At 39.5% G+C, this 18149-nt stretch overlaps 1 protein-coding gene across 2 annotated transcripts in view; it reads right to left on the bottom strand.

The window, feature by feature from the left end:
- Nucleotides 1-2718: 2718 nt before the first annotated feature.
- The window catches only part of cpne8 (copine VIII), a 34520-nt gene continuing 19089 nt past the window's right edge, over nt 2719-18149 (bottom strand). The window contains exons 8-20 of one of the 2 annotated variants that reach the window (XM_042110344.1): nt 17894-17997; nt 14045-14149; nt 11281-11322; nt 10946-11021; nt 10229-10282; nt 9720-9781; nt 8827-8873; nt 8550-8731; nt 7150-7277; nt 6825-6927; nt 5758-5815; nt 4861-4934; nt 2719-4146 (exon numbers count right to left, since the gene is read on the bottom strand). In XM_042110344.1, coding sequence (XP_041966278.1) covers nt 3952-4146; nt 4861-4934; nt 5758-5815; nt 6825-6927; nt 7150-7277; nt 8550-8731; nt 8827-8873; nt 9720-9781; nt 10229-10282; nt 10946-11021; nt 11281-11322; nt 14045-14149; nt 17894-17997 — 1230 coding nt within the window. In that variant the 3' untranslated portion in view covers nt 2719-3951. The remainder of the gene's footprint in view (nt 4147-4860; nt 4935-5757; nt 5816-6824; nt 6928-7149; nt 7278-8549; nt 8732-8826; nt 8874-9719; nt 9782-10228; nt 10283-10945; nt 11022-11280; nt 11323-14044; nt 14150-17893; nt 17998-18149) is intronic. The other variant, XM_042110345.1, reaches the window with a different exon arrangement.

Genomic DNA, 18149 nt, shown 5'->3' with positions numbered 1-18149 from the left:
TATAAATAAATAAATAAATAAATAACATTATGCTGATACCTTTTGCTTTTCCCAAGTACAATGTAGCCTACAGGTGTAAGTAACCTTTCATCAATCCAGTTGCAATGTATGAACTGTGATGAACTGCCCTACTTGTGATTGTTTAGAGATTTTAAAGGTTTTATAACAATGCTACATCTTCTTTGGCTATTCTACAATCTATTCACCTTTTCAGCACCAGTGGGCTACTTTCTGTGCAGCCGCACACACACACACTCAGGCATGCCAAACAAGCATACACAAAAGTTTCAAGAGTGGGGGATGGAGTAAAATATGGAGACAAATTGAAGTGTGATTTATTTTCGCGGGACGGATGTACAGGACTGAGCAGCGGTCATAGTTTGTACCGCTATGCGGTACATCTAGTTAACTGTTGCTTTTAATCTTTTATTTATATTATTTTTCATTTTACACAGTCATAGAGCTAACCAGGCTTACATTTCACCACTGTTGTAGGCTATAACTGTATAGGCTATGTGACAAATAAATCTATCTGAATAATCGTTCTGTTAAAGAACTGTTCAACACAAAACACTGGCCTATTCCCCTATAGTCAAACCATCTAAGAAGAAAAGGCTGAGTTGGTTGAATCCTTTCATCCAGCTTCCTTCAGGGCATTGGTATGGCCTACAAAGTAGCAAGGCTTACCCTTGTGTAGAAAGGTTACCTTCAGTAGTCTCTTCATCTATATTCATGACCATTAGATACCCCCTTATTTTATCTATCTATCTTATTGTGGCTGTGATCGCTTTAGTAACAAACCAAACCAATTATTAAAAATATTAATTATAAGAATGAGGGAAATGAAGATGGCAGATAAATGGCAGAAGTGGCAAGAACTGGTGTTGGCTTATGTGCAGAAGACAGAGGAAATTAAATGCAATTGAGTCTTAAGTTTGTGCTCTGAGATAAAGTGTAGGCTAGATGGTCCCTGGCTGGATGTGCTTTCTAGACATTTTGTGAATGATGTGAATTACAAGTATAGCTTCAATGGATGGTCAAGAAAAACATATATCATAAGATAAATAAGCACTGAGACAAACATGGATTTACTTCAAACTGAAGGCATTGCACAATTCCAAGAGTTCAGTGTGATTTTAAGGCAAATTCTCTGTTGCAATAAAACACAGGTCACAAGTCAAGGAAAAGGTGCATCAAATTCATCAGAATACTCATGCAAATGCAGCAGCCAGTAATAACAAGTAATGATATCAGCAATACTAATATACTTTGAGTGTAGAGAGGTCTGTGTGTAAAATAATCACATTATATTAATCTCACTCAAAAATACATTGTACAGGTTACACTGCATACAGCATCACCAAAAGGAGACTGTCCACTGTTCCTCTGTGATGTCCACATAATCCAGAATTTGAGACAAAGGTAAGACAAGTACTTAAACTACCCCACAATAACTGGAATTTCATAATGCTGAATTTAGTTCACAATAATCCTTTCATGATATTTGATTAACAATTCAGTAATTTGTTACTGTCTTTTGTACAAATGAAGATCAGTGACAGTATTGTTTGAAAGGCAGGATTTAAGAGGAAGCCTTATTTGGAAGCAGAGCTGTTTCTTTCATAAGGACAGTGGAGAGACTCTTGGAAATCATTCAGTCCTCCTCAAGACTACTCACACTTTTTTACCTGAGGCTGAACACCACATGTGTGCTAATGATCAGTTTGTCATACTAAAAACCCTTTGCTCAAAAACAAACCTCTCACAAAACTGAGCAAAATAGCAGGACTCTTCGTATAGCTTCAGTTAATTCACTGTATATTGCGAAACATTTTGACCTGAGCCAAAGGACAAAGTGCCAAAGATAGAAAATAAATGTTATAAAGATTACTTACGTATTCCCCTATGTGAGATGGTAATCAGTTTGTTTGTTATTGTGCACTGTAACTAACATCATAAACCCTACAGTTAAACCAAGGGGATGATGGGGATGATACCTGGACCAACATCTCACTCTTAGTTAGGGAGTTCCTCTATTCCTCCTATGTCCTTTATTAATTACACAGAAATCCAATCTCCTGAGAGTTCTCCACGAGAGGCAGCATGTGATCGTGGACCCACCTAAGAACGTGCAATTCAAAATTACACTGGGTGTGTAGGCTACTTACTATTAAAGAAAACAAACATTTTACTTTTGCCAAAGATTACATGCTCTTGTGCTTGTGGAAGTGACATAAGTCTAGGGCTGGTTTCTAACAGCTGTATACACCACAGAGGGAGAATTCAAACAGCAGGCTTATAAAGTCTTTGGATTCACAGAGACATCTGCCTGAAAAAAGAATAGTGTAGTTCCTGTTTTGCATTTGAAATGCTGCTGCATTTTTTATACATGTAGTATAGAGACGTATGGCGCATGAGAGAGAATCTATGTGGGTGTATGTTTGAAGATGGCATCCTGTCATGTTAAATAAATGAAGTTCCTCTATTCCTCTGTGTGAGTTATTTTTTTCCTGGTTACCAGGGCTCGCTCAGCTTTTAAAAGAGCATCAAGAAGCCCGAGAGATTATAAATGTGCATTCTCACAGGCCATGTCCTAAAGGAAGACTCACAATGAATGACTTCCTTACATTGTAGATAAAAACAATTATATATATTTTATGATGACCAATATTCTTAATGATTTTAATACTCTTTGATATCTCCAGGCAGTCTGAAATTATTTAAATATATACAGTTAGTGATGTAATTATTTGTGTAGTTTTTATCTCTGTAAAATACAAGCACAAGTATGGTGCTGCAGAACAGGATTTACTTGCACTAGAAGTAATGGCAGTGAAATGTGTTCTGTAATAATTGTATAAATGTAAATATACCGTCACCATTTAACTCGGTTCTTAAGTCACAAGTAGGTGGATAAAACAAGGACACTGCAGAAAATTGTAGGCTTCTCAATCTGATTGGTTGCCTGTGGTCCTTCTCAAAGACACAGCATATCTCTGACCGTCTGCATGTATCACTGTGTGACCATTGCTGATTATTACATATACAAAGACAAAATGGCTCAGTTTCTGTCTTTTAAAAAATGTCTTTCTGTCCTCAGCATCATTAAAATATAAACACTCAACTTGCAAATGAACAACTGAGAATCTCATGGGTGAGAAAAGCATACAACATATTGACATAGAACCATAACATGAAATTCTTCCCATTACTTTGAATGAAGAAGGCAAGAAACATATAACAGCATATGCATATTTTAAGACAATAAAAATTATAATGTGGTCATGTTTTTGACAGCTGGGCCCTGGACACACAGTCACCATATCCTTTTAAGCAGCGTCAGTGAGTGTGCTGAGGATAAGGCTGTCCAGTCGGTGAAGAAGTTGTCCCCATTTTGAGGCATTTAGGTACGGATTGGGAGCTACAGTTGGTCTCACAGACACAATGTCTGTGTGACATGTTTCAGTGGAGGGAGAACTCGGTCTGAGATGACACTGCATGCGCATCACATTTAACATGCCTATTTTCACACAGAAATAACTCAAAAGGTTTCCTCTCTCCTGGCAGCTTCAGTCTCTGGGCTGACATATTTATAACCTCTGAAAAAACACGTCTTATAGCATGAAAAAGTATAAAATTAACCATCAGTAGAAATCAGTACAATTGTAAACATTTTTTTCTCAAGAGAGATTTGTGACAACAGTGTGATGTCATTTGAATGCAGAGGAGCTATGGAAGATCAAAAAATAAAATTCACATCTTTCCCATTGCAGGAAGCCTTACAATGACACTCCGGGAAAACAATTCTATTTCCCTGGTCTGGCAACTTGGTAAACATCTTCAAATTTCAGGATGCTACTAAGAGCTTGAGTCCTCTGATCAAAGTAAAAATGCCTTTGTTAGTCCAAAGGAGCGGGACAAAGAGAGAGTGGTGGGACTGTCTTTGTGACCTTAGATCTGGGTCTGCATCGGTACTGATGAGGGTTTGGAGGTGTAGGACTGAGGTGGAGGCTGTGGCTTGATGCCTCTGGTTCTCATGTAGTGCAGAAACTGGTCTGGTATTTCAGCTAGGACGTCTTTGGCCAGACGAGCCATGCTCAAGATGTGGTTGCCCCTGGGGTCGATGTAATCCCTGAATGGCACAAACTAGATAAGACAAACAGTGGAACGAAAGACAGAATAATATATTAAACTCCATATATATACCTGATAAAATAAATCTGATTATATCATGTTCTTGGAGACAAATAAGCTATACAAATACATTGTTTGAGATGGAACATTCATTTGCATGTATATATTTGCATAACATTTGCATAATTCAGACACTAATTTTGAATATAAAATGCACTACAGTTTAAATGCTGCATGTCATGACTGATATTTTAATATAAAAAGTTATAGCCAAATATTGGCTAAATGAGTAGCAAATATGACAGCAATTGGCTGAAAGGAACTTTCAGAGACTAATGTACTATTTACCATAACAATGTATCCCTAATACAAAAATGTATGCAATGTAATGCAATATTACAATTTTTAAAATACAATCAATTATGAATTCTTTTTTCAGAACTAATAGTTAAAAAAACAAGTAAATAATATAAAAATAGAGTCCATGTTTGAGGTAATCCTGACTGTGGAACACAGTAGTTCCTATCCCTGGAGATACAGCGGTGCACTGCAGTAAGAGTGCACCTGCTTTTGACCTGTGCCCTCTTTATAGCACACCACACAGACTTGTTTTGAATCTTGGTCCAGAGACTTTCTAAGAGTTGTAAGCATTTTCAGTGTGTCATCAGTATACTGATATGTGCACTGTTTGATAGGAAAGAATTAAGGAAGGTGGAGTTGAGAAACCTGAACAATGTCCCTCTCAGCAAATCTTCCTCTGGATGAAATTCTCACTTCATCTCCATCCAGCTCAATCATTTCTGAGGAAAAAAAATATTACATCAGCGCTCATCCCCAGTTCCTTCTAAAAAAACACTAACATTTGCTGGTTATTATAGTCCAGTGGTCCTTTAAACAAAAAAGTCTTATTTTTCCTTTTTTAGACTTTAAAAGTCTAAAATAAGACGAATGAAACGTGTGACGGGTCACTGATCAACATCGCCACATTCATTGTCTACCCCCCCACCCCCACCCCCGCCCCCCAATGCTGATGCCATTTACAAAAGAGCATCATTTCAAGAACAATTTGAGCAATGAAAATAATATATATATGTCTACCTTCCTGAGTACTATCAAGACTTGGTGGCATGATACATTTCTACATTTGTATTGAAGGGAAGTTTTGAGTTGAAGGGAGAAGGGAGTTTTGAGTTGACCAGTAAAAACCCTTAGGTCTAAAATATAAGTATGAATGAACAATGTAGTTTCTTATTTATTTTAAGAGGCATCTGGTCATGACATTACCAATGCATGTTAGAGCAGTGGGCCAAAGCAAAAAACAACCCAAACTAAGCCTCCTCTGAGCTGCTGCTGCCACCAGTATGACAGTGTATATGATGTGTGACTCCGGGACTGTGCTCGCTACTGAAGGAAGGCGGTTTCAATGTAGCTTTGTGATAAACAACATGTCAAATTTACTTTGCAGCATATAGAAGCATGCCATACATGGATAAAAATACAGTCCATACTTCTGCCCACACACACTCTTAATCACACCATAGCACAATATGACTTCAGAGAAATCAGTCCCTTTACAGGCCAATGACAAAATGTCACACATTAACAAAAGGTGCTTTCTCTCACCATCAAATTCAGCAGGTCCTACTCCAACAATTATTATTGACATTGGAAGACAAGAAGCCTACAAATGAAAAGAGAAGAGGAACATTACTGAGAGTACATGTTTTCATATGGATACAAGAACAGACACAGACTGCAGTTAGAGAAGGCATTTTTCAGTATGTACCTGTATTTAAATTGTCTATTGCCAGCTGGCAAGAACTTCCTGTACATTATGTCAAAGAAACATCCAAAAGGTCAGTAAGACTGATAGAACTCACACTGACAGAACTCCCACCAGTTATATGCTAAAATGCAACCTGGTTGTTGTGCCTTGTTAACATGGCTGTGTCCTGAATTTCAACAATAATTCTAATTTTCATGGATCAGGAGTCCAATTGCTGTTACATTGTTAATATTTTTATGACTTATTTTTATGCTTCAGGTTTTCATTTACTGGATGTGTCTCCACTAAAAGCCACATAATAATGTTCTGACTTTCAATGAGGTTGCATGGTTCATCATTTACATTATTTGTGTGAGTAAAGATATTGAAAAATAAGGTGATTTTTGAGAAGCAGGAGTAGATTGTCTTGTATGCTGTCATGTAAGACTATAGCATGTAAAAATAATAAAGTTCAGCGGAATTTATGTCACTATGGATTTCTTCTCTAGGCTGCCTTTTATTTTCAGGCAAAAATAAAGAAAACTCTCAAATCCCTTTGTTATTGTTGCATTATATTAACACATATGTTAACTGCCTAATTTATTGTCATTTAGTTAGCAGTCGGCATAATGCTTTTACAATCAGCTTTCAAAGTCATCAAAACTTCTAAAATATGATTGACACAGTGTGTTAACCAGAATAGACATAGTGGTGCTTCCCTTACAAAGAAAAGCCACTCTGAACAGAAAAGAAAGCTTGCAACACACAAAAGTAGCCACCTCACTAGCACATAATGTAGTTTGACAGGTTCAAACAGAGAAATCCAGAAAAAAAAGATGGCACTGAATAGGCAGCTTTGCATGGACGGATGAAAGTCCACAGTACAAAAGTAATATCATGCATCAACCTGGGAGGGAAGACTCACATTGACAATAGATTCTTTCGTTTGTGCCATATCTGAGATGACACCGTCAGAGATGATGAGGAGGATGAAGTACTCTGAGCCATCTCTCACAAGGGAAGCATATCTGACCATAAAGAGCAGATGACAAGGGCCACATCACATTAATAAGAGAAGCCATTCTAAATAATGTACAGTGTGTGGGTGTTGCCAGTTTGAACATGCAATTACTTTTGCATGAATGCAGCCCACTGGCAGAGAGCACCTGGGTGTGTTTTCAGGGTTGTAAGCAATTGGATAGACGCTGAGAGTGAACTCTGGATTCTAAGTGGACATGACAGACACTAACCTGGCTACATGATTGATTACAGGTGAGAAGTAAGTGGGGCCGTAGAGTCGGACTGATTTGAGGCTCTGGTAGTAAGCCTCCATCACCCCCTCTATTCCACTGCAGTAGGGGTTATCAGGATTCCCATTCTGAATGGTGTGGAAAAGAAAGACATCATAAGAATAAATTAGAACCTGTGTCAATGACAGGAGAATGGGACCACAGAGAGCCAGACAGTCTTTATTACTACAGTCAGGTTATTAGGATTACATGCCCACACCACTTGAGATGCCCACAATTAGCCCAATTTGTCTTTCATCACTGCCTGCAAATCTTTACATCCAGATTCTTTTCCCAACAAACTACTGTACAGCATCTTTCAGCTATACATACTAGGATCCTTGCAACAAGCTCAGAAATCCTATAAGATCAGACAGCTGTGTGTATGTATATATAGTTCAGTGCAATGAGGCAGAGAGAAAGACCTGAGGCTTATTATGATATTTTATGATATCAGGGGCATGTTCTCTTTTATATTTTAAAATAATATATTTCAAAATGAAAATATTTTATCTTAAATTATTCAAATAATTAAAATCAAATTAAGCTAAATTGAACTACATTGTAGAGCACATGCTTCAAACCCCGTCCTTTTCAACTGTATCAGACAAATAAGAAAAACAAACAGATGTATGATAAGCAGTATATGATAATAATTGGTAAGGTACATTACATTACTCTTTGTTTATCCCAATTATCAAATGCAGAAAAATCACGAGTCATAATTTAAAAACTTCCACCGTGAAAATGCTGCTGCTTCATAGCCAAGGGACACAATTAACAAGACAGTGTGCACTTGGAGAAAAAAAATGCTGTCATTGAGATTTTTTCAGCAGAGAGTCTGCGACTGTGACAGCTGCATAAAGTGTCCCTCCTTTATCATTCCGTGGCTGTCAGCACAGCAGGCTCCTTGGAGTAGGGAGCTCACTTAAGTAAATGTTAAATGCTTAGCTGAGTAAGTGCATATGGAGCTCGTCTGCAGCTCTGTGCCCTCTGGGTGATGGGAGCAGAGCACACAGAAAGAGACTGTCACCGTGGAAACAGCATATGTTGGGAATAAATGAGAGGAATGTACGATTGCTGTTTTGTTGTTAAAAGTGTTATAACACATTAAAATACAGTAACTCCTGATACGCAAGAGTCTGTTGAAGCACACTAGTATCAGTGGGGGAGAGCACTGATACGCCTCTGAATGTTAGTGACTGCATTTTAAATGTATGCGCTAAGACAGCTCCCCTCTTCCAACACTGACGATTTAAAATCCCTCCCTGCCTATGGCAAGCATAGCAAAATAGCACATGCGGGGAAACACTAACAAATGGAAGCAATAGCCTTGTTTTCAATCTTGGAGATGTTCTTACCAGGGCAAACTCATGCGAGACTCTGCCATCTGGTGGAAGCTTTGCACCGAAGCCCAGTGCGGGGAACATCTTATCACTGTCGTAGTCCTGGATGATCTCACCCACTGCCCTCAGGGCCATGGCGTAGGCATTCTGGTGGTAGGGGCTCAGATAGTGCAGTGAGGTAGGCTGGGACGGGTTACCTGCTCAGAAGCACAGCACCAGGCACATGATTCAGCTGAGAGCAGGCTCACATGTCGGAGTTCAAGCATGCGCAGCCAGCAGCCACAACACTCACCATTTGATGCAGTGAAGTCAATTGCCACTGTGAAATTGATCTGAGTTCTACAAGTGAAACCAGAACAGATCATATCTCAATGACGGAGTAAGGTGAAGTCACACACAAATTTAAACATACACCATTGATGTGAAAGAAAAGGCAATTCATCAAATTACACTTGCAGTAAATAGAAGATGAAGGAAATGCTTAAAAGGAAGAAAATTGAAATAATTTCTGTGTGTGTGTGTGTGTGTGTGTGTGTGTGTCTGGCTGTGACTCAGTAGGTAATCCATCTCAGTTATGCCCCTTCTGACGCTCTTTGATGTGCACTGATGTAAAAGTCTGGCTGCTTAATGAAAAGAACAATTAGGAAATCTGAGGTATACGCTTTGGGACAGATTGTACATTGCAGTGAAAAGCAGTGGCACCTGCAGTGACAAGTCATTGTCCCCCTGTTCAGAGCTCTCAGCCCTTGCCAGAAACTCCTCCTACTCTGAGCAGGGCTATTTTTAGCAGGAGTTTAACCATGCTGGAGTTTCTTGTTCCTCGTTTGAATTGAAAGCACTGTGTGTGTAGGCGAGGCTTTTTCACGCCTGGGAAGACCCAGCAGCAGGTCTGTCTACACCAAGAGAAATCGCTCTCTCTCTTTCTTTCTTCCTTTCTCTCACATTCTCTCTCTCACTCTCTCTCTTTCTCGCTCTCTCCATGTCTCTCCCCCTATCCTTTTTGCACTTGGCAAAGCACTCTCATTAAAAAAAAAAGCCATCAGCTGTGGCAAACATCAAATACACAGTCATGCATACACACGAATGCGCATTGCACACACATGTGCATACACACACGTGCATACGGTACCATTTGTCCAACAGCAGGGATGTTTCTAGAAAGGTGCGGTGGCCTGAAACACTCACCCTCCTTTGATATAGTCCAGGAAGGTGACTTCTATGTCTACGAGGCAGGACAGCAATGTCACCTGTCGAGATGAAAATTTGGTAACACTTCCTATTAAGAGTCCAATAGGGGGACAGCACAACACATTTAATAAGCAATGCATATCTCCTTCACAAACGCCACATAAACACTTCATAAATGTTATCACGTTTACTGTATGTGGATCATGAGAGTTGGAATGCTGATCTTGTGAGACGGAGACTCCAGTAACATAATATGCCCAGCGCATACCCACATGCAGTGAGCAAAAGTGGACTAGCACTTATGAATGCTTACATACAGCTTATAAAGGCATGATGCATTGCTTATGAAGGTGTTATGTAAAGTAGGACCTTGCATAAGAAGTCTTACCAATAATTTCAGTTGTTAACATGGACAATGGTTCTCTCTTTTTCCTTTACTCTACTTCCATTCCATTCAAAACGGTCCTGTCATTGAGGGGGGACATGAGTTCAAAAGGTGAACTTACGGTTCCAGAATTCTTGTATTTCTTCTTCTTTTTCTTCTTCCTGGGGTTTACCACCTGTCCAGACAAAAGGGATTGCTTTACTCTTTGAGTACATCAATGTACAATCCAGATAGTACAATCATGGCTTGGCAGACCTGTTTATTTGGATGCACAAAAATATCAATATAATGCTGGGTTACATTGTTACATGACATGTTCCTGGTGCACTATGCTATTGACAAAAATAAGTAGTGAGAAGTATGTAAGTATGTATGTCAAGAAGAGGAGGAGGAATCCCAATTAGTATGCAAAGTGCAGAAGAGAAACAGAAGCTTCAGGCTTACAGAGACACGGCTGATCATCTACGTACAATATACTGTACCCAATGCACATTTTAGATATGCATAGATGACACAAACTCTCTGTGCCATAACACCTAATTAACTAAAGCACAGATGGAAACAATAACACATTGTACTGTAATAGCCTTCTGGCTTCCACAATGTACACATCATATATGTATGTATCCAATTAAACATGTAAACAAGGTACTGATAAAAATAACTTCCCAGTGCTCTAAATCACAAACATTGCACAGTATACGAATCGAGTAATTGCAACTGGAAACAATTGGAAGAGGCTGAAGTGTTGAAGTGTGCGTGCACATGTATGTCCATGTGATGGTACGCTGGAACATACAGAGTGTGTGTTCAGGAGGGCTGAGAGAGGCTGACTCACCTCATACACATTAAACTGAGACTGGCCTTTGGACAGCTCCCTGTAGCTGGTGCTGAACTCCCCAATGTAGTCATGACTGGGAGAGGAGACTAGCTGATTAGTGAAGTAGCATCATATGCAATGCATTTCAATTAAAGACCATTTCAATATGCATTATATTCAGGCATGGCTTTTATAAATCAAATATGTGATCTCCACGTTATCCCTTAAGACTTTATATGGTAATGGCATTATCTATTGCAATACTAATAATATCTGATTACATGAATAAATGGATGTCTCACGTTTAGGACTGACTGACATGGCTTGCAAACAGATTAAGACGTGATTCTTACCCGCCATCTCGATCCCAGTCATACACCTCAATCTTTATCTCCCTGCAGAACAAAACAGATTTTGTTATTGTACATGTTATTATGACCGCCGCTAGCGAAGCGGTCATATAGGGATTGTCAAAGTTTTTTTTTTTTTTCCCCGTCATCTACTTCCTGAATTTTTGGTCAACGATACCCGGGACATTGAACCACCAGGGCACATGAAATTTGGTGGGTATGTAGCCCCACTAGACTTTTACGGAAAAATGTTGGTCCCCGTGGGCCACTCCCCCCCCCCGCGCTGGGTCCCCCGAAACCCAAAAAATGCCGTTTTTCCTAAATAACTACTAGAAAATTTTATGGTATGTTGGTCTCAAGGGCCCACATCAACCTAGCCCATAATCACTCATTTGTGATTTGCACCCCCCCGGTAAAAATGAAAATGCAATTTCATTCTGCTTTAATTGCCCCTCTCTTCAGTTAAGATGTTCAGAACTGCACCAAATTTTATGTGTATGATTAACCTAACATTCTCTGGGGGAATGCCAAGTTTTGTAGAATTTCATCCATGGGGAGGTCTAAAACAAATAAGTTATGTGTACATTTAGTGACTGTACACTCATTGGCCTGTAGATGGTGGTGCACACATATACACACGCACACACACACACACAGGCACGCACATACCATCAGTCTCGGCAATTACAACAGCCGATACATAATTACAAATTCAGTAGGATTAAAGGAAAACCAAATATTCATCATAATAATTTGGCTGCATTTCCAGTATTGGCGTCACGTAGTCGTTTGTCCACCAGATGGCGCATCGTTGCAGTGAGACGTAATTTTGTTGGAAGTTAATCTAAAGTGGGTTGGAAAGACACTACGCTTCCTACAAGGACAAGACTGTAGTTTACCGCAGAGAACGTCTAATAAGGGTAGGATTATTTCTACATGACATGTAATTCCCATTTCTTCTTGAAGCCGAAATAAATCTGAGAATGTTTATCGGACATGCTTGGTTTTTACTGCAGGTAGGCTACGTTAATCTTAAATTATATCAATAGCCTAGAGTAGGTAAAATAATGTTACCGTTAGCATTGGTTGAGTGATGGAGGCCAATTTGATTATTGATGTATTTGTAGAAAACCTTAAATGCGGTTATAGGCTACCAAGCAAATTGATAACAGCACTAATCGCATCTTTCGACTGTCATCTCATTTGCTTATGACCATAACCTAGGCTAGGCTACTAACAGGAGCTAAGTGAGTTAGCCACAACACGTTCGCTACGTGATGGTTTTCTAATGGAAAATACTGTAGGCTACCTGAAAGATAACCTGTCTATGATGCATCCTAAACACCGGGCTGGGACATTTAGCTCAAAGTCTCAAGATGTAGCCTATCCAGGGCAGGGCTGTACCTACACATATTTGTTGCACGTGCTACAAAAATCATTCTTTGCGATGGATGATTTAGTACCAATGTTACACCGGTCCAATACAGTTTTGCCTGGCTATACCGTGAGACTGAGACGTTTTTTGTTTGTTCGAAGTGCTACTCCAACTCTAGGCTATTGACAGCTGTTGAAAACTGCATGGAACTGACAGGGATTGTTTTGTTTAATAATAAATAAATAAATAAATACATTATGCTGCTACCTTCTGCTTTTCCCAAATACAATGTAGCCTACAGGTGTACCTTTCATCAGTCCAGTTGCAATGGATGGACTGTGATGAACTGCCCTACTTGTAATTGTTTAGATATTTTAAAGGTTTTATAACAATGCTACAAATTTGTTGGTAAGTGCTACAAATCTATTCACCTTTGCAGCGCCAGTAGGCTACTTTGTGTGCGGCCCACAAACACACATTCCAAACAAGCATGCACAAAAGTTTCAAGAGTGGGGGATGGAGTAGAAGATGGAGACAAATTCATTAATATGATTTATTTTCGCGGAATGGATGTACAGGACTGAGTGGCGGTCATATTTTGTACCGCTATGCGGTACATCTAGTTTATTCACTTATTCCACTGCTTGGTTGAATTTCCCATTGTCCTACATAACTTAGAACGACCATTAACCGTATGTTATTTCCACACCTATGAAGTAGGCCTAGGTCCATTTTTTTGGCCGTATCACACTTCTATTAATTCGCCGAACTCGTTGTGAAGTTTAAATGAACTGTCACGTCCAAGCTGTAAAATGCAGACGTTCAGAACATGGCAACATTGTAGCATATGACGGAGGTGGCTTTTAGCTAGATGGATGACAGCAGGCTAAGTAAAATAGCGATGTTTCAAAGCTAAAGTTCATCAGAATCTTGGGATACGCCCGCTTAACAACGGGAGAGATATAGAACTAACGACTGCCTTTGGCCGTAGCAACCAAAGATTCTAGAACAGAGCTCTGTTCTAGAATCTTTGGTAGCAACCATCCATTTAGAACTAGTAACGGCAGTTTGTCCTGCAAGTTGAGAAATTAGTTGATATGTGTCGGAAGAAATTAGTTCTACAAACAAGACAGTTTTAACGATTAAAACGTTTAAATTGTAACAGGAAATGAACACAACGCAAGTGGTAACAGTGGAATAAGCGGGATAATGGACTCCATGGCATGACAGATAAGTAAGCCTAAGGGATAATGGTCGTCCATTATCCCTTAGGCCTAGCCTAGGCTACTTACTGTATCTGTCACCAATTGTTTCATTGCAATTTAAACAGATGAGTAAAAACAGAACACAATAGCAAAAGCATGCAGGAGTAATTGGATGCTGCATCCTGACCTGTCGTAGTCTCCATTGCACAAAACACGGACAGGAATCTTAAACGCCTGCCAGACTGGATCCAGAGTGTTCTTTACCACCTCTGTTTTATGGCAGATGGTGAATCTATCCAACACAGACCCCAACACAATACATGTTAATCCTATATTAGTCATAGGCTGTGGCTGTTAGTCCCAATACTGCTTAAAATATGTGCATCCTTCTCTTTCTTTGGAATACTTTAAAAGCTAAATAGATTCTACATTGATAAACTGTGCACAATGAACTCTTTAGAAAGCTGAGATTGAGGACCAAAAACCAGGGGGTAACCAATGGGTTACACAGCGCATACAGAATGTTTAAGACTCTTTCAAGTTTCCCATGTTAATTGGTAACCAGGTAGTTAACCACGAGCCCAAAGATCCCTATGAATGAGAGCCAGTGTTCCTTTTATTTGGGGAGGTAGCACAATCGTATACAGGGCCATCCAACCCCCTACCATCTTTATGATAGCATGGCCAAACAGAAGCCATCTCTCAGTATAGGGCACATCTGCCTGCTGGGAGTTTGGCAAAGAGCACCCGAACACATGAGCACCTCAAACCATGAGAAACAAAATCCTCTGGTCTCTGATGAAACTGAGCATCACCTCATTAATACTATCCCTACAGTCAAACACGGTGGTGGTGGCAGCACCACGTCTCTCTGCAACAGGGACTGAGAGACTAATGAGAACAGGGATGGAGAGAATGCAGAAAAATACAGGGCATTTCTGGAGAAACATGCAAAATGGTCGTGCATTAGCACCCTCTATCCAATCTGGTTGATCTTGAACAATTCCGCCATGAAGAATGGGAGAAACCTCCAAAAGAAAAGTGTGTCAAGCTTGTAGGTCCATTCAAGAAGACTTTAATGCATTACCCAAATGATTGCCACCAACATTCCACTCTTTCACAATAGTGACCTGGAGATCCTTGAGAAGTTTGTGGTCCTGCTGTATGATCGATCAAGCACAGCTGTCAGTGTAGATGAGGCTAGACTTGACATGTTTGCCCGAAAGCAGAGGCCATATGAAGCCATTCCTCCAACAAGGGCAGCTCTGCTTCAACACACTAAACGTGCTGCATATCAGGCAGGCTGCATATGGGGTCAAGCAACCCAGTGTCAGTCAGAAGCAGAGTCCTGCTGACTGGAGATGAAAAAAGCTTGGTGAACAATGGGGGGTCTTCTGGACAGCAAATGCACCAGTTGCACAAAGTTGTGAACAACTAGCCAAGTGTGGTGAGAGCCGATTTCCTGATTCTGGACCATGATGTATATGAACAACTTCCTGGATATGTTGCCCCCAATACAACACTTGCTGACTGCCAAGCAGGGAGGCATTGGCTACCATTTTTAACTCTAGTCTTCATTATGACTCGACAGGGCACAACCTCTCAAGCTCAGGCTGGACACTCTAACCACAAGGCCTTTGAGCTGGTAAAAATGTGAATTTATGTTATTTTTTCAATCCTTAGTTTTAACTCAGTCCCAACAGAGTACACTATTAAAGCAACACTCACTTTGAAAAATGTCTTGAATTTTTGCAAGTGCCTTTTTCTAAAAGTGTGGCCGTTAGAATATTTTTGCTAACATGCATGTGTGCATCAGTGTACATACTACCGAAATGACGGCCCTCTTGGAAAAGGTCTCCATCTTGAACTTTTTATTGGCCATCCAGTTTTTTCAAAAAGTGGCCTTAACAGAATATTTGTGGCATATTTTCTCTATCACTTTTTGGAAACAGTGGCAATGAAGATAGGACAGGAATGGCAGCCATCTTGAAAAATGGTTTCCATCCTGAATTTTTGAGTGACACATACCTTTTCCCAAAAGAGTGTTCCTTGAAGAGTATTTCTACCTAATTTTATGCTTGCATCACCATTTGAACAATTGAAATGATTAATATTTAAAGATGGCCAGGAATGGTGGCCATCTTTAAAAATGGCGGCTATCTTGACCTTTTTTCCCATTAACATTTCCTTTAGAGAGTATTTGTATCAAATGATATGCTTAGATCACTGTTTGAATAATTGATATAATAAGCATTGAATAGCAATGGCTATTGAAAAAAGGCCGCCATATTGAATTTTTGAGTGGCCAGCGCCTTTTTCCAAAATAGTGGCCCTTAGAGAGTATCTGTGCCAAATTTCATGCTTCTATACCAAAGTGAACAATTTTTTTTACTAATCTGCTGCACTATAAGTAAAGTGCTTTAACTAAGTACTAAGTGGGGAATTCTCCCATGTGCGTAAGGGTGCTAAGTCCAAAAAAGCGCGTAACTACCCACATTTCACAGATTCTCCCCTTCGCTTAAATCTGTCAGTTACGCGCGATAGAGGGAGTTACGTGTTTTAGGAGGAGCAACCCAAAAATCTGGGTGTTTCTTATACAACTCTTACGCGCATTTTGCCATGGCTTAAGCACCTTATACAACTCTCGTGCGCATTTTGCCATTGCTTAAGCACCTTTCCAGCTACGCGCTCCAGAGGGCTGTATTAAGGTTGAGCGTCACTACAAGGTGAAACAGCATATGTCGGCAGTAGGCCTAGTTCTAAATACATGTAGGTTACACAGAATGTTACAAATTAACATTACAGTATCAAATTTGGTCCTTAATATGCTGATACAGCTTCATGTTTTCCTGACATTACCTTATCCATGAAGCTGTTAAATAGTGAAAACCCCCGTTATAATCACCCACTATGGTTATTGGAGCTTACCGACTGTGCATCTTTAGTTTTAACTTGACGTGAAGTCATAATCCCATAGTCTACTTCATTCAAATATGTCCATTTCTTTCCAATTTGACCGAAGTCATCCATACACAGACGTCTGCATTAGGTTTGAGCAGCATAGTTTATATTCACCTGTCTCTTGATTTGTTTGTAATAGAGGCTGGTATTGTTATACCAGTCTGTACTTTATTCGAAATTGCAGTCAGTCTACAAATTTACATTATGAGAAGCAGCTGCCATTGAAACTTTCTTTCTCAACAGTGAGTTTTTAAATGATGGATCTACACACCTCAAGGATGTCTTAACTCTTTATAAACAAACCTCAAAGCAAAAGTGAAATTTCGTGAAGTCAATTTTTTCTTAGGCTATGTGATGACACACCGTTTTACTGTAGGCCTTCAGGTTACCATGCTTAAGTTTTCAAAATCAAAGACTGGTTTGTGTTCTTTCTGGATTTGGCATTCAGAAGGTCAATGACAAAGTCCACGTTCCACGTTTTCATATCAACCTAAATTAACGAGGTTCTATTTTAAATAAATCCCGCCTCTTTCATAAGACCGCCTTGATTTCGAACTTGCGCGCGTGGGTGTGACAAAAGCGGGAATGGGAGAATAGGAGAATACGCATAAGACAGAAGTGCGTAACAGAAGTGCGTAAAAAAAAGCTTACACGCGAATGGTAGAATTCCCCCCTAAGTGAGGGGACTGAATACTTAACTAATATTTTATTTTCAATATATATATTTATAAAACTCTTGAATACCCTCATTTTTGCCTTTTCATTGAGTACTGTGCGCAGATGTGTAGATGAGAAACAATTAATTTATTTAAGTCCAAAACAAACAACAAAACATGGAAAACCTGAAAGGATCTATAAACGTCCAATATGCACTGTTTTCTATATAAATTAACATAAAACAATATTATACCATAAAAACTAACCAGCTCATCCCTGGCTTCTAGAAAAGTTATAATACTTTGTAAGACAGTGCTAATACAATAACATAGCATAAAGAGATCTCCACAACCCCTCAATGTTACTCTTGATACTGAAACACACAGTCTAGGTGAGAGTTAAAGGTCTGGTAACTCACGTTCCATCTACATGGCTGCGGTAAAAGACGAGGAAGGGATCTGATTTCCCAAAAAAGTCTTTCTTGTCCAGTTTGTTTCCACAAAACTGCAACAGAACTGATTCCTGAAATTAAAAAAGTAGAAATATCAAACAGACCCATGACAAAAACTTCAGCATTACTGGAAGTAGCTTTCAGATACATATTGTTCTCTTCAGAGATGTCATTTGTGAGTACACACAAAGATTAATTTCAGTCAACATTCATGGGTTGTGAG

This window comes from Alosa sapidissima, chromosome 11 (assembly GCF_018492685.1).
Source record: "Alosa sapidissima isolate fAloSap1 chromosome 11, fAloSap1.pri, whole genome shotgun sequence".
NCBI lineage: Eukaryota > Metazoa > Chordata > Actinopteri > Clupeiformes > Clupeidae > Alosa > Alosa sapidissima.
This window is presented reverse-complemented; position numbering and strand designations above follow the sequence as displayed.